The sequence below is a fragment of the Oryctolagus cuniculus genome, chromosome 3 (genome assembly GCF_051225735.1).
Source record: "Oryctolagus cuniculus isolate XC-2025 breed Fujian yellow rabbit chromosome 3, ASM5122573v1, whole genome shotgun sequence".
In the NCBI taxonomy this organism is placed as follows: Eukaryota; Metazoa; Chordata; class Mammalia; order Lagomorpha; family Leporidae; genus Oryctolagus; species Oryctolagus cuniculus.
The window spans coordinates 141,535,107-141,561,090 of NC_142869.1; the positions used below are offsets into that span (position 1 = coordinate 141,535,107).

General features: G+C 45.8%; 1 protein-coding gene across 12 annotated transcripts in view; it reads right to left on the bottom strand.

Annotated features, from left to right (window-relative positions):
• Positions 1-25,984, bottom strand: part of GSAP (gamma-secretase activating protein) — a 173,241-nt gene that overhangs the window by 29,134 nt on the left and 118,123 nt on the right. For 9 of the 12 annotated variants that reach the window (XR_007920492.3, XR_016231702.1, XR_016231703.1 and 6 more), the window contains 7 exons: positions 19,984-20,061; positions 18,606-18,683; positions 13,185-13,277; positions 12,854-13,071; positions 9,238-9,307; positions 8,596-8,678; positions 4,886-4,939 (listed from right to left, as the gene is read on the bottom strand). Coding sequence is in view for 9 of the 12 variants with exons in the window: in XM_070071192.2 (XP_069927293.2) it covers positions 4,886-4,939; positions 8,596-8,678; positions 9,238-9,307; positions 12,854-13,071; positions 13,185-13,277; positions 18,606-18,683; positions 19,984-20,061 (674 nt within the window). In the remaining 3 variants the exon portion in view is untranslated. Of the gene's footprint in view, positions 1-4,885; positions 4,940-8,595; positions 8,679-9,237; positions 9,308-9,825; positions 9,973-12,853; positions 13,072-13,184; positions 13,278-18,605; positions 18,684-19,983; positions 20,062-25,984 lie in introns of those variants that run through there. The other 3 variants (XM_051848867.3, XM_089329425.1, XM_089329428.1) reach the window with 2 other exon arrangements.

Genomic DNA, 25,984 nt, shown 5'->3' on the forward strand with positions numbered 1-25,984 from the left:
GAGACCCCTGACATATACCAGCATCTGAGTGGAGCTAAGATGAGAGGCACTTTAACTCCTTCTGGCTTTCCCAGACTCTGGTCAGGGAGGGTTAAACACACTCAAGATGCCCAATGTAAAAAAAGACTCGGGTGAGAATGCCCCATCTCTGCACTGTAGCATGCTCCTTCTTTTACCTTGCTAGGTGACTGCTTCCTGTCCGATCCTCACATGCTTCCTAAGGCTGAGTGGTGGTAATGACTTCTCGCCACACCACCAGGTCAAGGGGAGTCAGCAAGCCTTTTGTGCAGCTGCCACTTCCCCAGGGAAACCTGTGCTTCACAAAGGGGTGAAGTCATTCTCAGGAAAGTCACTCTTAAGAACGTTCCTTTTAAGGCAAGGACCTTGTCTCAATGTACTTCCTGTTCATTTTTTTTTTTTTTTAATTCTTTTGGGATGCATCTGTGAAGTGAGGCTGTCTTTTTAGTCTTGCAGGTGACGATCTCCAAATTGAACTAAGTCTCCACATGCCAGCCTGCTCATGTATGTCTTAGTCTGTTTGGCTGCTATAACAAAATGCCATAAGCTAAGTGACTGGTGAACACACACAGCGAGGGCTGTGTTTTCACCGTAAACTCACTGGGGCAGAGGGCCCAGCCAGCTCTCAGGCGTCCGAATCCTCTGGGCACTAATTCCCACCCCGCCCTCAGGATATCATCACCTCCCCAGCTTATCAGGGTGCGATTTTCAACCTGTGAGTGTTGAGGACCACAGCCACATATTAAATAAGTGCTCCGCATCCCACTACAACCATGTGCAGACAGAGCAGTGGAGAAGTGTGCATTTGTCTCGATTTGCCTGTTCCTCTCACAGCTCCTGCTGCAGAGCAGAGGGGAGGTGGGCAAGGGGCGGAGGGGTTCCTGGGGCCTGGAGGACAGAGGCTGAAGCAAGGAGAGACTCCACAGGGGATCCATGCTTCAGGTCGCACGTGCTCAGAGCCAGGCAGGCAGGTGCAAGCGCAGCCACAGTACTGGGGCCAGGGAGGGAGGACAGGGGTGGGCAGCACCATTGCACCCGGGGCCCATCCTGGTATAATTAAGCTGGGACTTGGGGGTAGAAGTAGGTCGAAGGCAAGGGCAGCAGTTTACTGAGAGTGGAATTATGCAAGCAGTCAAATGAGGCAAATGAGAGCTGCACAAGGCACTGATTAGTCTCCGAGTTGAGCCACAGGGGTGGGGTAGAGAGAGCAGCTGAAACCAAACCCAGGGCCATGTTGTCCTTGAATCCGGGGCCAGTCCCTGTGGTCTACCTCTGCCTTCCCTGATGGATAGAGCAGGGCCATGCAGAGAGGGTCAGAGAGAATTTGGATCCTCCCAGCCTGTCCTAGGGAACTACTGCTCCAGCACAGGAACCCAGGTGGAGCCGCCCAAGAGGTCCCACCAAGCAGGTGGGGGATGGGCAGTGGGAAACATCTGCTTGCTGGGCCAAACACTAAAGGCAACTGGGGGAGAGGAGAGGGGACAAGAGTGCGAAGAAGGGTTTAGAGGAGTGGTCAAGAGGCTGGCGCTGTGGCGGAGCGGGCTAAGACTACACCTGCAGCACCAGCATCCCACATGGACGCTGGTTCAAGTCCTGGCTGCTCCACTTCTCATCCAGCTCTCTGCTATGGCCTGGGGAAGCAGCAGGAGATGGCAAAAGTACTTGGACCCCTGCACCCACATGGGAGACCTGAAAGAAGCTCCTGGATCCTGGCTCCAGTCGGGCCTACCTCCAATCATCGCTGCCATTCGGGGAGCAAACCAGGGGATGTTAGACCTTTCTCTCGAACTCCACCTCTCAAATGAATGAATTTATTTGAGAGGTAGAGTTACAGACAGTGAGAGCAAGAGACAGAGAGGGCTTCCATATGTTGGTTCACTCCCCAAATGGCTGCAACAGCCAGAGCTCCGCCGATCCGAAGCCAGGAGCTTCTTCTGGGTCTCCCACATAGGTGCAGGGGCCCAAGGACTTGGACCATCTTCTACTGCTATCCCAGGCCACAGCAGAGAGGTGGACTGGAAGAGGAGCAGCCAGGACTAGAACTGGCACCCATATGGGATGCCGGCACTGAAGGCAGAGGATTAACCTACTGCGCCACAGCGCCGGCCCCAAATGAATAAAATCTTTAAAAAAAAAAAAAAAAAAAGGAGAGGTAGGAGGAGGAAAAGATGTACAGAAGCACATACACACAGACCAGAGAGAACAAAAACAAGCTATTCTGTTCCTAAGCAAAACCAGATCTTACTCTTGGACTATGCCAGTGGGTAAAAAATCTTTGAGGGATCCAGGAAGCCAGCGTTGTGGCACAGTTAGCTAAGCTGCTGCCTGTGACACTGGCATCCCACATTTGAGTGTTAGTTCGTGTCCCAGCTGCTTCACTTCACTTCCAATCCAGCTCTCTGCCAACGTGCCTGGGAAGGCAGGGGTTCAGGGCCAAAGTATATGAATCCCTGCCACCCGTGTAGGAGACCCGGATGGAGCCCCAGGTTCCTGGCTTCAGCCTGACCCGGTCCTGGCTGTTGCAGTCATTTGTGGAGTGAATCAGTGCGTGGAAGCTCGCGCTCTCTCTCTCTCTCGCCCTCTGTCTCTCCCTCTCTTTCTCAGTCACTCTTTCAAACAAATAAAATAAGTCTTTCAAAAAAATTTAAGATGACCCGTTCACTCTTCTTTGTGTACTTAATTCTTTATGTGAAAATAGACAACATTGATGAGGTTATGATAAAACTGATCAATTGTCCAGAGCAGTATAAATTATCACAACTTTGTGATAAGAATCAAAAGCTATAAATGGTTACAGCTTTTTATCTGATGATACTTCTGGCATTTAACCTTAAGGAAACAAACCAAACAAAAAACTGTGTTGCAAAAGTAGTCACTGCAACATTATTTTTAAGACAAACTGAATGTTCAGAAACAGAATGAAGATTAAATAAGACAAAAACAACCCAGTGAAATCCTGTAGAGCCTTTAGAACTCATAAGTTAATACAGTAACAGGAAAAATGTCTGATATAATTGATAACATTTATCAAGCATTTCTAGATCACCATACATGGTTAAATATGCATTCCCTATGGCAAAGACCAAGAGGTAAGTGGGTAGGGGAGAAGAGAGTCATTGATAAGAACCGTAGGATTGTGGGTGACATTGCTCGCTCAATAATTTTTTCACTTGTTTGTCCATTCAACAAGTTTCTGGGGCAGGCATTTGGTGCAGCAATTAAGATGACACTTGGGATGCCGGGATCCCATTTTGGAGTGCCTGGGTCCGAGTGCTGGCTCTGCTTCCAATTCCAGCCTCCTGCTGATGCACACCCTGAGACGCAGCCGGTGAAGGCTCAAATACTCGGGTCCCTGCCACTCACATGGGAGACCTGGATTGACTTCCAAGCTCCTGGCTTCAGTCTGGCTCAGCCTCATCTGTGGCAGGCATGTGGGGTAGTGAACCAGTAAATGAATGGCAGGCAGATGCCTCTTTGTCTGCCTCTGTCTCTCACATAGATAAAAGTAAATAATTAAAACACACACACACATTGTGAGTCTGTGGGACCGATGGTAAAGGCGCACACAGTGAAAGGATGAGTCGCTTCAGACACTGTTGAAATATTACCAAATCTCTCTTCTCCCTTCACTTTCCTACGTAAGAGCTCCACAGTGGTCCCACGCTTCTGCCTACACACACAGATGGTCAGTGCATGCTTATGGGACCCTTCTCAGAGCCAAAACCTGGAGCCACAGCGCCAGCCCCCACTCTGCTTTCTTTTGCTTCCCGCCCTGCATCCCCATGACCTCAAAAAACCCAAGGCCTTCCCCAGCTGTTCAGACCCGGCTTGCCCCTTCATGGATCCAAAAGAATCAAATGTAAGAAAAGGAGCAGCACACTGAGCTGCCGGCTGCCAAGAGCTGAGATGTCCCTGTCCACACCAGGCTATAATTACCAGGAGGTGATGCCAAAAACAACAAAAGAGCTGCAAGGAAACTGTGCGAAGTTTCCCCGGTGTTAACTACATGCATATTTTTCTCTTCTCCCCACCCACCTTCCTCTGCCTATTGTATTCCAAAATCTTCTGAAACCACCAGATTGTAGACAGACACTGCTGGCTGCAGCTTAGTGTGCAGAAGGAGGTGTGTGGGCTGCACCGAGACTGCACAGGGAGCCAACGCAACAGAAGAGCTCTTCTCAGAACCAGGAGGAAGTGAGACAGTCCTGGCCCCAGTTACCTAATGGCTTTCAGATTACAGATTCTGCGCATGAGTGTGTGTGTGTGTGTGTGTGTGTGTATGTATTTTTAAAAACTTGAGAGGGTGATTAAGAGGGTGATCTCTCATCCACTGGTTCAATCCCCCCAAACTCCTCCTACAGCCAAAGCTGGAGCCCCACTGAAGCCAAGAGTCAAGAACTCAATCTGGTTTTCCCACGTGGCTAGCAGAAACCTAAGTACCTGAGCCATTACCTGCTGCTTCCCAAAATTCATTAGCAGGAAGCAGGATCAGGTGCAACCCAGGCATCTCAAGCAGCACCAGACACCCATCCCTGCAAAGACAGCTCCCAGGCCCTGTAAAGACAGCTCAACCAGAACCCTACAGTTCAGACAGCGGGAGGGGCTGCAGCAAGTGCCAGCTCTGTACCGGTTCGGTTGAATACTGGAATTCTCTGCTTGCCCCAGCAGAGGGCATTGCTCAGAATTGCCCTCAGTATCTCACTCACCAACTCCTCCAGAGAATCAGGCAGGCCCCCACCCCACCTCCATCCGCCGCCCCGTCTTCCCAGGCCAGCTTGCAATTCCCTCTGGAGCCACCGCCACACTGGGGGGCAGCAGAGGCTCAGACAGGCAAGAGTGTGTGCCGCGCTCCACCGCGCCCACTCACCCGCATCAGAGGCAAAGCGATCTCCTCCGTCACCAGGGTGATACCAGGGATTTCCTACGGTGGAGACAAAACACGCACACATCTGCTCATTGCATCAACTGTCAAGAGTCCACAGCTTCAGGAAGCGCTCTCTGCATAGACAGAAGCTGAGGGTGGCTTCCACTTTGCGAACCTCTGCTTAAAATAAACCTCAGGGGGTACAAATGACAGCAGACTCAACCTAGCTCGTCAAAGTCCCGGTTCTAACAGCTGACAGGGTCTCTGAAGGGAGCAAACGCCTGCATTTCTACTTGAGAACAAATGAGGCAAATCGGATTTGCACCCCCCCCCCCAGTGTAATAATAAAGGGCAACACTCCCTTAGTGGTCTTCTTTCTTCTCTGTCTGTTCTTTTATTTAAATAGAAACCACCCTGAATAGTGTTCTTGCACGATTTGATTGGAAACACTTTGTGTACCTACCGTTGAGGGACAAGAGGTCCTCATCAAGTGTTTCTACCGGGCCAGTGTTGTGGCGCAGCTAACAGAGCCATGGTTCACTACGCCAGCATCCCCTCTCAGACCACTGGTTCAAGTCCCGGCTGCTCCACTTCCGATCCAGCACCCTGCTAATGTGCCTGGGAAGGCAGCAGATGGTGGGTTCCCGCTACCCACGTGGGAGACCAGGATGGAGTTCCTGGCTCCTGGCTTGTGCAGTCATTTGTGGAGTGAACCAGTGGACGGGAGGTGAACCTCCCTGTCACTCTGCCACTCAGGTAAATAAGCCAATCTTTAAAAAACCAAATAAATACATTTCCACGGCACTATCTCCATGGCATCTGAGAGGCAAGAAGCCCATACCAGCATCAAGCCTAAAGGGCAATGTGGTGCTAACTAGTGAGCATTCAAACAGAAATTGAATAAAATGCTCAACTGCCCAAACTGCCCTTAATTCAATGTTAGTCTGAAAATGTGCTCTCTGGGTTAATGCCATAATTAACCTCTCCCCAGGTCAATTCAGAGTTCATTTCTCCAAGAAACAAAGATGGTGAATAATGGAGATGGTGCCGTGTAGAAGAACAAATCAGTATTTGTTTGGAACTTAAACGACCTGGGTTTAGGGACACAATGATAGAGAACTTTCCAGAAAATTCAAGCCACTGAGTCTCCCATTCTGCAACACAGGGTACCTCAAAACAGCATTCAGTCACACTACAGTTTTAGGTTATGAATAGTATTTTAAAATAGCTACAAATTGGGAGCAGACATTTAGGTTAGCAGTTAAGACTCCTGAATCTCCTATCCAAGTATCTGGATTTGATTTCTGGCTCCAGCTTCCTAGCAATGCAGACCCTGGGAGGCAGCAATGATCGCTCAAGCCATCAGGTTCCTGCTCCCTGTGTGGAAGACCTTGATTGAATTCCCAGCTCCTGACTCCTGCTCCACCCAGCTCCAGGAAATGTGGGCATCTGGGGAATGAACCAGGGGACAGGAGCTTGCTTTCTCTGTTTCTCTGCCCCTCAAATAACTTTTTAGAACATGTTTTCAAATAAATAGAATAATTGTTTGCAAAGTAGAATTCAGGACTACGTAAGTATAAGAGTAGCATATTTTCTATCTTAAATAACCCAAGTCAGTTGTCTCCATATGAAAGTGTGACACTCATGTTGCCTACTGTGCCAAGTTTTTAATCTGATAGCATTAAGAACATTTGCAGGGGCCGGCACTGTGGCACAGTGGGTTAAAGCTCTGACCTAAATCGCCAGCATCCCATATGAGCACTGGTTCTAGTCCCAGCTGCTCCTCTTCTGATCCAGCTCTCTGTTATGGCCTGGGATAGCAGAAGATGGGCCCCTGCACCCCCAGGGGAGACCCGGAAGAGGCTCCTGGCTCCTGTCTTCAGATTGGTGCAGCTCTGGCCGTTGTGGCCATCTGGGGAGTGAACCAGTGGATGGAAGACCTCTCTCTCTGTAACTCTTTCAAATAAATAAAAAACATCTTAAATTAAAGAACATTTGCAGATTAAAATATAGGGAAAGGAAATGATTACATTACTGCTAAAGATCTTCATAGACTCAGAGAATTTCAGGATAAGGAGAGACCCATAAGGTAACCTGCTCCAACCACAAGAAGTTTAAAGTAGCATGGTAAACTCCAACAGAAGCTCAGTACACAGAGGTTATAAATGTGGGTTTCTTGACGCTGTACTGTGGGACTTCCTGATGTCTCTCGGTCAGCACTCACCAGGGCTCCTCTGCCCTCAGAGTCTTGAGAAATGACAAAGTCAAGCACTGCATGTCAGGCTGATATTCTCACCCAGCAGTGCTAACGCACGCGCCACCATTTAACACGACCCTGGGAACCAGGGGTGTGGGCCCTGCCTGGACACTTTGACCACAGGACACAACAGCAGGTGGTGAGGGGAGGGAGCCGAGATGTGCATTTCCTGCAGCGTCGCCTGCAGACTTCCTGCCACTAAACCACAGAGGCTGCATGTCTATCCTCAAGCCCTGATGAGGAGAAGCTCAGGTCTTCCCCCTTAAAATTCTATAACAAGGCATGAAAAATCTAACAACTAAGTGCAGAAGATGAGAGGCCTTTAGGAAGACCAAGCATGGTGCATACCAGAAGCTTAGAAATCAACTCACACACTTGATACGTTAGGGCTGTATTTAGATATGATTTAAATACAAAATGGGAAGTAGCACAATTTAACCTAGGATGTATTTCCCTATGTCTGTGTTGGCTAAATTAAATCAACTTCTCTAAAATGCCTTTTTGATACAAAGCTCTGTCTCCACCACACTAAGCTTCCATTCCGACATCTCAACCTCAAAGGAGAGGAAGCAGAACCATTTCAGACACAGCCCACACGTGGTTCTCACTTGCTGGTCCACCACATCTAGTTGACTGCACCATGTTCAAGAGAAAGCAGAGTTTAGGCTGGATACTTCATTGAAAAGGAGGGTCAGGCCTGCGCAGTGGGTCAAGCTGCTGCTTGTAATGCCAGCATCCCAGACTGGGGCGCCGGTTCAAGGCCCACCTGCTCAGGTTCCCATCCAGCTCCCTGCTAGCAAGCTTGGGAAAGCAGCACATGATGGTCCAAGTGCTTGGGCCCTTGAACCCATGCGGGGGACCCAGACGGAGTTCCTGGCTCCTGGCTTCAGTCTGCTAGCCCAGCCCTGGCTGTTACAGGCATCTGGGGAGTGAACCAGTGGATGGGAGATTGTGTCACTCTGCTTTCCAAATAAGTGCTACAAGGACAGAGTCCAGCCTGACAAGAAGAAAAGGTTGAACAGAGCGAGCTTGCCTAAGATTGCTGGATTTTCCTGCTCTTGGAACACTCCAGTTGCTACAGGTTTTCTTTATGATGCTGGGAAACAGAAGCACAAAGGCCGCAATCTGCAGCAGGGGTCCAACCCTACCTCATCGATAAAAACCAGGGTGACATTTAATACACTCTAGTCACTTCAAATCTTAATATACCGTTTTATAAAGTTATACGATAGGAGTTTGGTTCTACCTGGTGGTGGGAGACTGCAAGTGCCCTACACCTTCTCCTTCAATGTCATGTTAGTATAGGAACGCTTTGGCCAACAGTAGGAATTCATTATTGCACTGTTGCCAGAGAATTCCAAGCTTGCAAGCTTGGTTACTGTACCAGGGATGTCCTCCAACAGACCAGCACTGTGGATGGATTTTCACTGCATAGGAACATGAAGTGTTAACTTACTGTATTCCATGTGAGCACTGAGGAATACGGCAATAGTCTGTCCATATTACTTGTCTCTGGATAAATGCTCCAATATGAAGAAGCTAGATTATTCAAAGAGGGAAATACCACATGGTTTAATAGGAACAATAAAGTAGCTGACATTTGCAATTCAACCAAATCAAGCAAACCAATCAAAGTTTTCACTGCCTTATCCTCAAGAGGTTAGCCATTATGATTTTATCTACTGACTAAACGGCTCAGGTTCTGCTTTTTACAATGAGAATTTCAACAATTCAGAATTTGCCACTGTATCTAATCAAACAACATGACACCAGTTCATACAAGATCCAGCCAACACAGGACTGGGCTGAGAAAATTAAATCCTGCCCTCCCCACCCCCACCCCGTAAAAAAAAAATCTAATAAAGTTGCAGAATCAAAGTCCTATCTTACATCTTATCAGTCTCTGAGCAGCCACAGTTTCTCACAAAACCACAAGAGAATGAGATCTAATTAGCTGTTGACTGCAATTTTTTTTTTAACAAAAAAGTGCTCATAAGCGGCATTCTAACAGCTTATGACACTCGTTACCCATGTACTGCTGTCCCCCTTGCAAAGGGGTCAAGTGTTCCACTCAACACACGCCATCAGCAGCACTTACCAATTATAAATTCCTGAATGAGGTCAAAGGAATGGCAGGCAGGAACAGTCTCCGAAATCCACTGGATAATCTTTAAAAAGTAAGAGGACAGAACTCTGTTGGTATGTAAATCTGCACTCCAGCTTAGAGAAGTACAACTACATTGGAATTTTTTTTTTAATTCTCTATCTTGGGATTGCCTAAGAATACACTCACTTCCAGGCTGTCTTCAAATTGCATATAGTACAATAATAAATGAGATCCTCGTTCACACATCTTTTTAGTACACGTCCCTGGTCTGGGGTTCAAACAAGCCTGCTTGCACCCAACCTCCGTTTGTTTTTGCTAGAATAGATCGAGTGATAGCAGAGCACCAGGGGGAAGAGCTGAGGGGTGTAAAGGGAAAGGAAGCAAAACAGAAGCCCTCGGCTGAGGTTCGTGTTGCAGCTCCGGCACCCAAGAGAACAGTCACTCTGCCTAGCTCTGTGAGCAGCACTGTACTGCCTGCCCAAGCAGGGACGACCCCTGTTACCACATGTCAATCATTCTCCACATCCCCAAACCCACTGGAGGGAGTGGGCAACGAATCTCCTCCTTTCTTACCTTGGAACTGGAGGATGTTCTAAGCTTTGCCATAGGGCACTCACATTTCTGCTTCTACCAACAGAATCTCCGATTCCAAACCTAGTTGTGTATGTTGGTTGTGCTCATTTTCACGATTCGATCACTTAATAACATTTACTAGAGACAGGTGAACTACAGATGAAAAAAGAGTGTTGTGTTGTCGATACAATGAAAGGTGAACATTTTGGGAAGACGCAAAAAAAGCATGTCTCTGGAACATTAGAAATCTAGGCAGAGGCGAGACTATTTTAAAAGACGGTGTGAAAAGTACCCAATTTACCCAGGTTGTTTTGGAAAGGTCTTTTAAATTATCGACCTCTTTAGAAATAAAATTTTAAAGGTAACAGGAAGTCAGAGGTAACGCATTACTCTGGTTTTGTGCAAGAAAAATTACTTTGATCTCTAATTAGCTGATGCACACACACCCAAAAAAAAAAAAAAAAAAAGCCTTACTCTACACTTACTCTACATCAAAAGGTGAGTGCATAAATACACACTTGTATACTTGGGGTTAAAATAAAATGTCCAATGTATTCTTTTTTCCAAGTAACCTGCCACACATTGACCCCAACCAACTGACTTCAAGCCAAGATAGCTGTAAAAAATGCAATGTTAGAGAATGTCTCACAGTGCTCTGTAAACCATAATGTAAGCTCTCCTCGCTAGAAGTATGCTGTCTGCCGCTAGATTTTAGTCCTTTCAACAATTCTACTCATGTACCAAATAGAGCCCAAGAGGAAAAGCAGACATTTGGGAAACTCATTATTTACTGAACACTTCCTTGGGATGTTACTGATGCAGCTCAACACTCATTCACATTCTGGAAAGTATAGTGCAAGTGTCTGCAGAGTACATATCTACAGGGGATAATTCCCTAAACCCCCAGGGGCTGTCTGAAACCACAGATAATCTTGAATCCTTAGCAACATTGCCTACAATTTTTTTTTCCTTTCCAATTCTTTTCTTTCCTAATTTAGTCAAGAACTTTACCTTTTTCACCAAAAGAAAGCACTATATAGCTCTCTCGGTTGCCAGCATCACTACTCTTGCCTTTTGGTGCCATCATTAAAATAAAGCTTACTGGGGATGGGCACTTGGTAGAGTGGTTAGGACACTGCTTGGAATGCCTGCATCCCATGTTACATTGCCTGCATTTGAGTCCCAGCTCCACTGCCCATTCAAGCTTCCTGCTAATGGGAGGCAGCAGGTGAGGGCTTGAGTAGTTGGGTCCCACTCACACAGCAGATCAGAATTGAGGTCCTGGCTCCAGGCTTCAGCCTGGCCCAGCCTCAGCTGTTAAGAGCATTCAGGGAATGAACCAGCAGATGGAAGATCAACCAATACATACATACATACATACATACACACACACACACACACACACACACACACACACACGTTGTTCTATCACTTGTTCACTCTCTCTTCCATCTCTCTTTCAAATAACTGAAATCGGGGCCAGTGCTGTGGCACATGTAGCACAGTGGATTAAAACCCCAGTCTGCAGTCCTGGCATCCCATATGGATGCTAGTTCAAGTCCTGGCTGCTCCACTTCCGATCTAGCTCTCTGCTATGGCCTGGGAAAGCAGTAGAAGATGGTCCCAGTGCTTGGGCCCCTATACCGCCATGGGAACCTGAAAGAAGCTCCTGGCTCCTGGCTTTGGATTGGCCCAGCTCTGGCCATTGCGGCCATTTGAGGAGTGAACCAGCAAATAGAAGACCTTTCTCTTTCTCTCTCTCTCTCTCTCTCTCTCTCTCTCTCTCTGCCTCTGCCTCTGCCTCTCTGTAACTCTGCCATTCAAATAAATATTTAAAAAATAAAAATAGCAAGTCAAAAAATTTGCAGCAGGGGGTGGGGATTGCTGCTTGGCATCACAGCATAGCAGGAAAGGCCACCACCTACAATGCTGACATCCCATATAGCTACTGGTTTGTGTCCCAGATGCTCCACTTCCAATCCAGCTACCTGTTGACAGCCTGGAAAATGCAGTGGAAGATGGCTCACGTGTTTGGGCCCCTCCACCCCTGTGGGAGACCTAGAAGAAGCTCCTTACTCCTGGCTTCAGCCTGGCCCAGCCTTGGTCATTGCAACCATCTGAGGAGTAAACCAGTGGATGGAAGATCTCTCTCACTCTCTTTCATTCTAACTCAGTCTTTCAAATAAATAAATCATTTAAAAAATTTTTAATAAACGTTACTTACTTGAATTAAAATACTGAAATGACCACTTCAGTCAGTCTAACAACCGAGACAGCAACTAAGCAATTCCCAGGTGATCAGTACAAACAACAGGTATGTGCTTTACAAAGGGACAGTTCGTGACCATGAGCGACATTGAACGTGACAGCTCAAAATCTCACCACACTGCTCTGAATAGTGCACAGCTTAAAACTGATTAATTTTGTTTCTGGAATTTTCCATTGCCTATTTTTAGACTGTGGTTGACCGTGGTAACTGAAACCTTAGAAAGTGAAACCATGGGTAAGGGCAGACCTCTGTACTCAAAAGAACAGGCACCCTTAGTCCAAGGGCTTGGAGAGATCCATTAAAAAATAAAAAGCCCCAAGTCAAGACAGAGACCAGAAGCCTCAATTAGCTGTTACCAAATAAAACAATTCATATTCAGCCATTAATAAACACATTTGGTATTATCTATTTGCCAATCTTTAAGCATGCTTTTATTTGAAAGGCAGAGAGTGAGCGAGAGAACGATAGAGACAGATCTCTCATCCACTGGTTCACTTCCGAAATCCCTGTAATGGCCAGGGCTGGGCCACGAGCCAGGAGCCAGGAGCCAGGAGCTCAGTCTTGGCCTCCCGCCTGGTTGGACAGGGATCCAACGCTTGAATCCTCACCTGCTGCCTCCCAGGACGCATGTGGGCAGGAAAGTAAAATTGGGAGCAGAGCTCAGACTCCAACCCAGGCACTCAGCTATGGGCCGCTCATGTCGTACTTTCTACACCAAATGCCTGCCCCTATTTGACAGTGCTCAAACGTGAGCTGTACTCGCACCTTGCCTTCCAGGGACCTCAGGTCTCGGCCACATGAGAGTAAACAGTGCAACGCAGCCATCTTCTCACAGTCTTGGGAAGTGTTCCACAGGAACTGTAACAAATATGACTGGTTGAGGTGTGCTCTGTAGAGCTTTCCAGAACACCAATCCAGTACCAGGGACCCCGACAGGCAGTGTAAAGGACTACGAGGTAGCATATCAACCACTTCGTCATTTCCTGGCAAAACAAAACAAGTAGATAAAAAAAATCAGCAAATAAAAAACTCGCTGTCATCCAAACATAGATATTAATATCAAAGTAACCCCAGGAGAGAAAGCTTTCAGCCATACCTGTCAGAAACAGACTGTGGCAGGCCATGTCTGGGTGTTGAATATTAAGGAGATGGAAGAAATGACCAGGTAAATAAACAGCCACGTAGTAGTCTGCACAAGAGAAAGATTTGAGTCACCTACACATGACAAGAGCTGCACAGGTATAGATAAAGCCTTGAACATCACATCTTTGAACCTCTCAAAAAATCACGTTTTACCCATGTAATCCCAAGCAATCTGATGCCAGTACATCTCATCCTGCTGGCCGGATCCCACTTTATTTCTATCTGTGGCAAATTTTTTTCAGACATGTGGCCATGGTTACCTCAGATTATACCTACAGTTTTATTTCTAGGTAAATTGAAGCTCACTTAAATTGAAGCTCACTTAAAGTGAACTAAATGATTTAAGAGTAAGTGATAATAAAAATACCAAGCAATATAAATTATTCCTTAACCTGAATGGCTGAAATTAGCTTATCCTGAGAATCTTCAGTTTCTACCAGATTGGGAAAGCTTTAAGATTTACTTCCTGAGGCCACTACTGTGGCATAGCAGGTAAAGCCGCTGCCTGCAGTGCCAGCATCCCATTTGGGTGTCAGTTCGCGTCCCGGCTGCTCCACTTGCAAACCAGCTCTCTGCTATGGCCTGGGAAAGCAGTGGAAGATGGCCCAAGTCTTTGGGTCCCTGTACCCACGTGGAAGACCAGAAGAAGCTCCTGGCTCCTGGCTTCAGATCAGCCCAGCTCCGGCTGTTGTGGCCACTTGGGGAGTGAACCAGTGGATGGAAGATCTCTCTCTGCCTCTCTGCAACTCTGCCTTTCAAATAAATAATTTTTTTAAAAAAAGAAAGATTTACTTCCTTGTTTTCATGGACTCACTATCACTGTCATCTTTTTGTTTAGAGAACCTTTAAGTCGATGGCCATCAAAACCATCTACACAGGCACTGTGGCTCTTTGTGAACTGCTAGTTCCTCTCCTTGCATAGCTGTCTAGAATCCGTCCCTGCACTTGGTATTTTTATACCAAGAACATTTATATCCAGATGGAGACAAAGTGTAAAAGTAGATCCTGAAGAATCAGAGGGTGGAAGCTGCTCTTGACAATTTTTCTAGAATCTTAGAGACACAGAAATGCACACGGTAGCAGTGAATTTCATAGAGATGAAACGTTCAGATTATCATCGAGCTTGCTGGACTCCTTTTTGTGAAGAAGTTAAAAACATGTGTTGCTCACTGGTGGGCAGAGGAGATGGGAGATGGAAAGCTCTAACCTGTTGACTCAGAAGTGCCCTTCTGGGGGCTGGCACTGGGGCACAGTGGGCCAATGCACCACTGTGACATCCCATGAGTACCAGTTCAAGTCCCAGTTGCTCTGCTTCCAATCCACTTCCTTCCTGCTCACACGTTTGGGAAAGTAGCAGATGATGGTTCAAGTCCTTGTGCCCCTGCCACCCAACATGAGAGACCCATTTGGAGTTCCAGGCTCCTGGCTTCAGCCTGGCCCAACTCTGGCCATCGTGGCCATTTGGGGAGGAAACCAGTGGATGGGAGATCTCTCTACCTCTGCCTTTCAAATAAATAAAAGTAACCCTTAAGAAGAAAGAAGTGTCCTTCTGGCCCACAGGAAATTTCTGAGCATAGATGGGTGCAATAACCTTATTATTTTGGCAACAGGTGTATAGAAAAACACAAGCGATGACACAGTGCTGTGTAGTGGAAAGGGCTTGGGCATCAGATGGCTTAACTCCCAGTCAACACGGAATAAGTTAATGAGAGGGGGACCTGGAAATATACGAGGTTGTCTGGGTGGTCCACAATCCCTGGGGTAGAGGCATGGGGATTCCTACTGGCATTCGGTGGGTGGTCTCTGGGGAGGCCCAGGCTTTCCATGTGCAGCATGGTATTCCATGGAATTATCAGGAGTTCCTATGGTGAGCTGAGTGATGGCCTCCAAAGATATTCATGGGCTGACCTCCAGAGCCAGAAGTGATCAGGGTCTTGAGAAGGGGACAGTGTCCTGGGTCACCCAGATGGACCCAATGTGATCAAAGAAGTCCTCTTAAGAGGGAAGCAGAAGGGTGCTCTGACTTCAGAAGAGGACTAATGACAAAAGCAATTGGAGTGGTATGGCCACAAGCTAAGCCACCCTAACCCCCAGGTGCTGCAGGATACCAGGGCCAAATTCTTCCCTCGGAGCCTTCCAAAGGGACCAGTCCCATGCCCGATTTGAGCTCCTCCAAACCACTTTCAGTCTTCTCATCTCCATACTGCTAAGAGTATGCTCATGATGTTTTAAGCCCTAGGCTTGTGGTCATTTGCTACAAGACATTAACATAATGTCCCTTGTCAGAGATGCTGAAAAAAAACTGGTACACCCATCTCCCTGCTTTTAAGTCTCATTTCTATGATCTATAAAATGAAGATCACCAAGCAGTACTGTTGTACAGAGTAAGACACCTTAAGTAAAATATTGAACATACAATAGCTATTAGATAAGTAATAGCATTTTATTTATAAACTATTTCTTATACAGAGGTACTTGGAGTTTATGGAACATTTTCTGAAACCATTTGTCGGGCCGGTGTTGTGGTTCAGTGGGTTAGCTCACTGCTTGCAATGCTGGCATCCCATATCAGAATGTGAGTTCAAGACCAGGCTGCTCATCAACTTCTTGCTAATGTGCCTGGGGAGGCGGCAGATGATGGCTCAAGTACTTGGGTCCCTACCATCCACATGGAAGACCAGGATGGGATTCCAAACTCCTGGCTTTGGCTGGGTCCAGTCAAATCTGGTACTCAATCCCAGATGTTCCAAGTATTTGGGGAGTGAACCAACAGACGGAAGATGGAACTCTATCTCTTTCTCTCTGTTGCTCTGCTTTTCAAATACACAAATCTTTTTAAAACTGTTTGTTAATATTGCAATCAACATAAGCCACTTCTAACAAGATTAAAAGGCGGATAAATTACAATTAACAGCGAAGTTATATCACTCAAAAAAACCTAATATCACTACAAAAATTACCTCTAGAATAGTTTTAATCTTGGGGTCAAGTTTGTGCCTGAAAAATGAAATGTACACATCTGTAAAATATGTATACAAATATTACCAATATGTATCATGTATATATTTGTATACATAAATAATTCTTTTTCATCTAATTATTTATAAATATGAGAAAACTTCAAAAATGTCAGGGAAAATGGAATTAAAAGCTAAGTATGTCTTGGTGAAAAATTTTTAAATCTCTGTATATAATGAGTCTTCAAAAAGGCCATGAAAATGTATATCATGAGAAAACTGCATTCTACAAAGGATAAAACTAAGGAAATATGAGGATAAGAAAAAGTCCAGTTCTTCACACTTCCATTTTTTGTTTTCTCCTAAACATCTTTACTATTATGGCTTTAGATTCCATAGAAGGTAGGAAAGTAAGAGGAAATTTAAATAACTTGACTCTGGGCTATCCCAGAGCCCCGGTGTGAGCCTGTTTCAGGATCACCTAAACTTCTCTGGCATGGGACTTCACTGTGAACGCACTGCTCAGTGTAGAAGACAGATTTTTTTTTTTTTTTTTTTTTTTTTTTTTTTTTTTGACAGGCAGAGTGGACAGTGAGAGAGAGAGACGGAGAGAAAGGTCTTCCTTTGCCATTGGTTCACCCTCCAATGGCTGCCGCGGTCGGCACGCTGCGGCCGGCTCACCGATCTGAAGGCAGGAGCCAGGTGCTTCTCCTGGTCTCCCATGGGGTGCAGGGCCCAAGCACCTGGGCCATCCTCCACTGCCTTCCCGGGCCACAGCAGAGAGCTGGCCTGGAAGAGGGGCAACCGGGACAGAATCCAGAGCCCCAACCGGGACTAGAACCCGGTGTGCCGGCGCTGCAAGGCAGAGGATTAGCCTAGTGAGCCACTGCGCTGGCAACATTATCTTCCTTAAAATCAGAGTTTACAATAGAGTGGGAAAACAAAGGATCTTACAATCAAGGCCCTGCTCAAAAAGACCCCCAAAAGGGGTTAAGGTGGTTAACCACCAAGCTGCCGCTTCCTGCCACAGGTGTTTGTATTGACAAAATCCACTGGGCTGAATTGGAGGACTCTCAGATTGCCTTCTTGCCTGAAGGTCTCCTGTTACTCAAATACCACACCCTGATGGGTGCAGAATTCTGGGACCAGAATAAAAAGTGACAATGCTTGGATCTTACTGTTTTCTCAAAATGGCGTAGATCCTTTGTCATTTCATCTTGATTTTTTAGATTGGAAAGAAACTGAAAGAATTGATAGCCTATTTCACAAAGCTTTAGTTCATTTCTGCCCTCTCTACACAAGGAAGACCACAGATTAAATCATGCCTTCCCTTTCCCAAGTCATTCCCAGAACGGGGGAGGGAAGGAAGGATACCTTTGCCCTCATAAAATGCTAAGTTTTTCTTAGGGGAAGTTTCCCACATCACTCTCAAGATAGGATGCTGATACTACACTGTTGATAAGAATCAAGGCCAGGCCCAGACAACCTTACAGGCACCTCTTTTAACACAGGAAGCAGCAGAACCAGGCCTCCCCAGGGCCATTTCCCACAAGTTCTGAGATCATGTTGAAATTTGCCTTGTACTGAGCCCAGGGAGCATGAGGTATCTAACCCCATCCGCAGCATCAACCAAAATAAAAAACGAATTTTATGGCTTATCATTCTTGAATCTCGCTTTGCTCGGCTCCCTCACAAGGTACTCTCCTAAACCTTGATCATGAGAGAAGACAGGTGAGAGAATGGAGATGGAAAAAAGGGAGCAAAGGCTCAAGTGCACTCAACCTGAAGCCTTCCTTTTCAAGGTTTCACGCCATGTCCCACATGCAGGCAAGTAACAGTGCTATCACTTAGTCCTGTGCTAACCTGTCAGCACCCCACACCCCAGCTGGCATGGGGAAGCGGCTCTCAGCAGGGAGATCAAGTACACTCCTTCTGTATTGCCTTCATTAGAGACTCCTTCAGTATGTTCAGACCTAACACTCACCTGACCGCATTTACTCAATGAAAACAACTGACTCAAGCCGCTCCATAAACCATTAATGAGACTTGGAAGCTTTCCACAGTTACCAACAGGGAACAGGCAATTTCCCAAAGGCTCTTGTCCTCTGGGATTCAAGGCCAACACTGTAAATGATTTCTCATGGATTGTTAGGGCATCTCATTCACAGTCGTCATTTCTGTACTAACAAGCGACTGTTATGACTGCTACACAAAAATATCGGGAAACCCACACCTTAGGTTTTCCTGCAAGTTGGGAGGGGGGTGTCCAGATAAAACCTCCCTCCAGGCTTCAAAAACCTCAGTGGTTGTCATCACAATCCAAGTCTCAAGGAAGCATGAGAAAGCGGGGTCCACAGAGAAGAAAAATTGCAAACCATGAGGCATAGCACGTCCTGGAAGAACCACAGATCACCCACCGAGGTTGAGAAAAGTGATGCCCGTGGTCACAGGTGAGCCAGGATTCCCGAGAGCAGGCATGAAGGTCTTGCTGTGTCCTGTAGAGAGAGGAAACACAAAGCCAGAGAGAGGTGGCAGAGAAGCCAAGAGCTGGAGCTCCACCCAAGGCTTTGTCACACCCTCCACGCTCAGGAGCTGGTAATGTGAGCGCGCATCTTCAAGATTCCACTTCTAGATCCCCACTGCCCCCAAAAGCCAGCCTTGCAGGTGGTCATCTAAGTACAGGCACAAGCCGGGCGTGGCTCTGGGCTCATGGGTCATCTCAGACCGTGAGGGGGACCGTCCACAAAGGGAAAGGTCTGCAGGAATCCACAGAGGGGCCATGAGGTGGAGGAGACCTGCTGGCTCCTTGGCCCCAGAGGCTGAGCCCCCAAAACTTCTCCGAGCCCCTGGCAAACCCCACTGTTAGAAAGGAAGGGGATTACACATCGACGCAACTCTGGGTACTGGGAATCACTCTCCACTTCTCCAACGCAGGATCTTCAGAAATATTTTTACTGGTTTTAGTCATTACACTCATCATCAGAAACATACGCAAAGACTTTCTACTAACTCTCAAACCTACGCTCCTTCAGCAGCTGTGTCTGGTTCTGAGGTTACTTTTGGTTTCTCCATTATCAAGTAAGTTCTCTTGCTCTCTAACCCCTGGAGGTAATATCAGACACACCTGCAGAATGACAAACTCTAGCCTAACGGTTGTGTGAGTATTGGAGAAAATTTCCATCTTTAAAAAATGCTAACCCTACCCACAGAGTAAACTACACAAATGCTAATTTTAAGGAACTAAACAAGCAAAGCCAATGCTCCTTAGCGTGGTTCAGACTATTACAGGGCACGCTATGATCAACCACAGAACTAAGGTTGCGCATTTCACCCCTGCACCCAGCCTATTGCCATGTAAATATCTTTGACCACAGATGTGTAAAATGGAATAAATGTATCTGATGTCTAAAACCTGTGTTTAGGTCTGGGCTTCTGGAAGCTTTTAACTAAAACCTGACACTTCATAAACTACATCCACACTTACTTTCCAAGTAGTATTTACTAGAAAGAAGGCACACACATTTGGGGCAAACACCAACCCACTAGGATTGTTTCTCAAGCCTAGAAAAAGATACCAACAAGGATAAAAATACATGCAGGACATAAAAATAATTCTCTAAGTTAACATTCACCATTAGTGAATTTTATCAGGAAGCATATTTTTAGATAGCCACAGAGATATAGAACGTATTGATAAAAATTGATTATAAGGTAATGAGACTTCAAATTTATCCACTTTGCTATTATTTGGAAAAAGTAATTATGCAAAAGTAAAAAAGAATAAATTAAAAATACCTTTATGAAAATAAAACACCGAATATGTGATTTGGTCCCAGGAGTCAAACGTGGGGCTGTAACATACACACAAACTTCCTAGAAGAAAAATGGTATTTAGTAGAACTTACAAGAATTTGTAATGAACAGTTCCTAAGCTACTTACCCTACTTGTACCCCCATAGGTATTCTGCCTCCTCTTCCTCAGAGATTATTTCAGATTTTAGAAGTGGCTGAGAAATTTTAAATCAATTTGGAAGCATGCATTTAATACACACCATAAACAATGCATTGTGGCAGGCTATTGAAGGCAGAAAAAAACAATAGAGGCACAGAATTTCTGTGAATTCAGTCTCCCAATAAATATATTAAAACACAAAAAAGAATAATTTTATCAAATAAAAATGGTATTACGTTAGATGTAAAACTACTATCACACAATTATAGTTACTTATTTAAAATTAGATTTATTGATAAGTTATTAAAACAAAAATAATCATTACAAGAATTATAAAAGTCTCATGTATCACTTTGCTTTCATACAGTAATATATTAGCTGTCTTATCCAGTTCTTTTACATTCACTGATCATATGGAGAAGGAAATTGTTAGCAAACATAGAAAAGTAAAAAAGGAACTTCTCCAGCAATAAAAAGTAAAAATTAAGACACAGCACCATATATTTCCTTGCAAATTAGCAGAGGTTTCTTAAAATGTTTTATTTCCTCATATGAGAGACACAGCAAGCAAGACACAGAAAGAGCAAGAGTGACAGCGCCTGTTCAGTGGTTTACTCCTCCAGTGCTTGCCATGGCTGGGTCGGGGTCGGAGCAGGGAGCTGGGAAATCCTCAGTCCAGGTCTCCTATGTGGGTGGCAGAGAACCAAGTATGTGGTGTCACCATTGCTTGCCAGGGTCTGCATTAGCAGGGAGCTGGAGTCAGCATCCAGAGGTGAGTATCGGACCCAGGCACTCTGATATGAGGAGGCAGGGGCGTCCCAACCAGAGGCCTACCCACCAGGCCAAATGCCCACCCTGCGATTTTATTTTTTTAATGATAATCAGTGCTGTCAAGGGAGCAAACAAATGGAAGTGCAAGAATGAACTAGAAAAACCTTTCTGGGGGGGAAAAAAAAAAGTTTTGCAAAGGATTAAATATATTCAGGCCTGCTGACCCAGTAATTCTTTTAGGAATTCATTCTGAGAAAGGAACATGAAATGTCAACAAAATAAGGAATAGAAGATCATAACCTCCATTTAACAAAATCTCCCACACACTATTAGAGAACGGAGTTCCTTGCTTTCACTCCTTTTGAGGCAAGTTAAAGTGATACATAAAAATAGATACATGAGAATATATTTTAAAAAGTTTATGAAAACATGGAATTGATAAGCCAAAAATTCTGAAATCCATAGTTTTTTCCATACATGTACTTCTGATGACCTTCCTGAAAACCACTCATACCTAGCTGTATCTACTGAGACCCACACTTAGATTTGGTCAGCAGATATTTCCAAAAAAGCTGTGACTTAATTCCCCTTCCCACAGCACTGTGAACTTGAGTGCATCGGCTACAGCACCTTCCCATGGGACCCTCCTCAGTGACGTGATGCTCTGTACTTGCACAGTCCCATAGGGTAGCCACTTGCCAATTAAAATGTGACTGGTATGACCAAGGGACTGCTTTATTTTAAATTGTCATTAGCTTAAATGTATTAGCTATATGTGGCTGGTGGCTCTTACATTTGACAACTAAGTTTCACTTTGATAGAACATCTCCATGTGGGGTCACAGATGTGCAGGCTCCATCTCCCGTCCACTAAGTCTCTGAGGACAAGATCAAGGATCAGTTTGTTTGTTTGTTTGTTTTTTTAAGATTTATGTATTTGAAAGGAAGAGTGATGCAGAGAAAGGGAGAAAACACAGAGAGTGTGCAATCTTTCACTTGCTGGTTCACTCCCCAAATAGCTACAATGACCAGTTCTGGACCAGGCCAAAGCCAGGAGCCTGGAACTCCATCCATGTCTGCCATGTGGATTTTAGGAGCCATCCTCTGTTTCCCAGGCACATTAGCAGGAAGCTGGATCAGAAATGGAGCAGCCATGACTCAAACCAGTGCTCACAGGGGATGTCAGTGTCATGGCAGTGGTTTAACCCACTGGGCCACAATACTAGCCCCAACATCCGTATTCTTTAAGCTCCGTACGTGATTCTAATAGGCAACCAAGAGCTGAGAACCATTGGCTACAATCAGCAGGACTAGATATGAATCCTGACTTTTGGTTTACTTCCTAAGTATACTGCCTCAGGCCAAGTCAGCTAGATTGTCTAAGCCAAGTTTCCTGATCTGTAAATGAAGAAGCTAAGGAACCTCCTTCCTAAGGTTCTTGTGTGAGAATTAAATAAGAGAATGTGTATAAAGCTCTGGCAAAGTGTTTACCTCCAGCTAGAAAGGCTAGCTGCTATTCTTCCAGGATAACTCTGCGGCTGCTTACAAGTTGGAGAAGGTCATAGTTTGAAAAAACAAAGCAGGTTCTTAACGAAGCATCCAGAGACATTTCAGAAATAGTCATCAGTGATGAAGGGAACATCTCCATGTTGACCAGTCATTGGAAAACCAAACAGGCAGTGAAAACCATTATAGACAAAGTTTTCCAAGGGAAATTCTCTCACTGGAACAATTATTACAAGGCCCAATAAAATGCTAAAACATAAGCCTAATTCTGGGAACTTTGCAAGGATTAACTCTTGAAATTGTATGAACAGGAAAGAGCATTTACACATTTTCCCACCCAGGGCCTCTCAGCAGGTAGTGCACAAGAAAGATGACAGCCACTGACCCAGAGCATACAAGACTGCTCCAGGGGTGAACACTGTGGTGCAGCTGGTTAAGCTAACACCTGCGACACTGGAATCCCGCATGCACACCGGTTCCAGTCCCAGCTGCTCCACTTCCAATCCAGCTCCTGCTAATGCACCTGGGAAAGCAGCAGAAGACGGCCCAAGTGTTTGGGTCCCTGCACCCATGTGGGAGACCTGGATGAAAGTCCTGGCTTCTGGCTTTGGCTTGGCCCAGCCCCTGCCATGTGGTCATTTAGTGGATGAACAAACAGAGGGATGATATTTCTCTCTCCTTCTCTTTAACCCTCTGTATCTGGAACTCTGCCTTTCAACTAAATCAATAAAAGACAAGACTGCTCCAGCTGCAGGTTCAGAGTCACCTCTCAGAAACAGAAGGATTAAAAATATTTTCCTTCCTGTCAGCACCTACAGAGTCTCCAACTGGTTTACTCTCCTATGATAAGTATTAGGAAAACCCATATGAATTTAGAATCTTAAATTCTACACAAGTGGCCTGACCACAGGTGCAACCTCTTTGCTCACCGTCAGCTCTAAGGAGCACACCCATCGTCTGGAGTGTAACCTCTCATTCCTTGGAAGCAGCCAATTCATTTCGGAGGCTGCAGAGTTTCAGGGTACAAAGATGCTTCCAGAAACGTCACATGTAATTTCTGTGACTCTCAATGACCAAGGCACAGCAAATGAACAGCAGGTATCAGGACATCCTCGTGATCCACGTATGCGGCTGAAATCAAGTGTGCGTGAGGCCCTGAGTCTATTGGCATTGCCTGAGTGAACCGTATTTTCTGGTCCCCATCCCACTATTGTAGAGGGAGCCACATTAGGATTAAGCTATTTTTCTCCTTTCCCAATCCTACTTCGCCACAGTACATTTTCTTTTATTTTTAATTTTTGTGGTTAAAATAAAGTTTTGAAAAGTAACTTGAAAAACATATGAACTCATGACTTTTAAAGTCAAAAACCAAAAATCTGCTTCTCCGGCTTGGGAAATCTGGGGGTATCTCATGTGAAACTGGCTTAATGTTTGTCCATTTCAAAGCTATCAAACGCATAGCTCATTTTCTACTCTCCCAGACGTCGATGAGAAGAAAAAAAAAAAACAGACTCTTTCACATCCCATGCCAGACAAACCTAGCATTTCATGAAATAAGAAATATCACAGACGGGGGCCAATTATGAGGTGTAGCAGGTCGGGCCACCAGCTGCTAAGTCTGCATCCTCTATGGGAACCAGTTTGTATCCTGGCCTCTCCACTTCTGATCCAGCTCTCTTTTCAGCTCCCTGCTAATGGCCTGGGAAAACAGAGAAAGACGGTCTAAGAACTTGGGCCCCTGCACCCATCTGGGGGACCTGGAAGAAGCTCCTGGCTTCGGCCTGGCCCAGCCCCAGCTATTGCAGCCATCTAGGGAGTGAACCAGCAGATGAAAGATCTCTGTGTCTCTTTCCCTCCCTCCAACTCTCACTTTCAAATAAATAATAAAAATCTAACCAAAAGAAAAGAAAGGTCGCAGACAGCCAATTTATAAGCTATCGCTGCTACTGCTCGTGAGAAACTCTTGCGGGAACAAAACAAAAGAGATTACAAAAGCACATAGAATTAAAGCCTAAAATGAATGTTTACATCCAACAGATTGAAGGCAAAGAAGAAGGGCAGAACCTCTCACAGTACCACTAGGTAAGCTCTGGGTCCCACTGCATCCCACGGCCTAAGACAATTCACTCTGTGGAATATTCGTCTTTGCTATGTCTTACTTCTTTCCCCTTGGCACCAAGAAGATCCTTTAAGCATTCAAACGTACTGGAGCCCTGACCATTTTAAAAAATAATACTCCTGAAACCCCACTTTACTTCTGGCTGCCGTCTCCGGCCGGGATGCATGCTGCAGCAGGTTTTTCTACTCCATTATGCCACTGAGCCCAGCACAACCGAGAGTTCAGCTCCATCACCCACTCAGAGCTCCCAGCAGCCTCTGTGCTGCCAGGCCCAATGCACTGCCCCCACCCTCTGTGTCCAGTTAGCCATGCCCTCCTGGGACTGCTGCATGCCACACTTCTTTGGGGTTTCCTCCCCTTTCCAGACATTAGTTTGTCTCTGTCCTTTGGGACATTCATATGTTTCCTGCTAATTTGTAAACATCTTCTTTCTTCACCCTATAGCCCTCCCATGGCTTCAAATGTCAGCTGTGTTCTGACACCTTCCACTTTTATTCACTGCCATCTTGACTCCTCTGCTATGCTCCAGATTAGCTGGTTAACATTCCCAGAACAAAACTCACAACGCTTCCTAAGCCCCACCCAAACTCCCGTATCAGTAAATGGCACCACTCTTGACCAATCTGCTTATACCAGAAACCCGAAAACCACTCTCTTCCAACTAATTTACACTGAGTTTCATCTCCAAGAACCATTTAAGGGGCCAATGCTGTGGCACAGCAGGTAAAGCCACTGCCTGTAGTGCCAGCATCCTGTATGGGCACCAGTTCAAGTCCTGGTTGCTCCACTTTCATCTAGCTCTCTGCTATGGCCTGGGAAGGCAGTGGAAGATGGCCCAGGCCATTGGGCCCCTGCACATACATGGAAGACCTGGAGGAAGCTCCTGGCTCCTGGCTTTGGATTGGCACAGCTCCGGCTGTTGTGGCCATGTGGGGAGCGAACCAGCAGATGGGAGATTTTCTCTCCCTCCCTGCCTCTCTATAACTCTGCCTTTCAAATAAAATCCTTTAAAAAAAAGATACATTTCAACCCATCCAGCCCTTTGCCTCGGCTGCCCATCCTGATTCAAGCCACCAGCATCTCAAATGTGGGCCGTGGCCTCCTTCCCGCTGCTCATCTCCCCACTTTTTCTCTTGCCTTTCCAATCCATTCTTCTAACCGCAGCCACAGTGATGTCTTAAAAATATCAATACCATCACACCACCGCCTGCCTCAAACACATCAGTGAAGAAACATCAGTGGCTCCTACAACGGATGTGTGGAAAGTTGCTGGGGAACAGTCACATGATGCCAAAATCTCCCAACAAATTATTGCATCAGTTAAAACACAGCTTTGTAAGGGAGGCACGCAGTGGTTACCATATAACCAAGCCATCAAACTTAGCATCACTAACGGTAGGACACCCCAACAGTGTTTGCCTCCTGATCTGACATAATGAACCACATTGT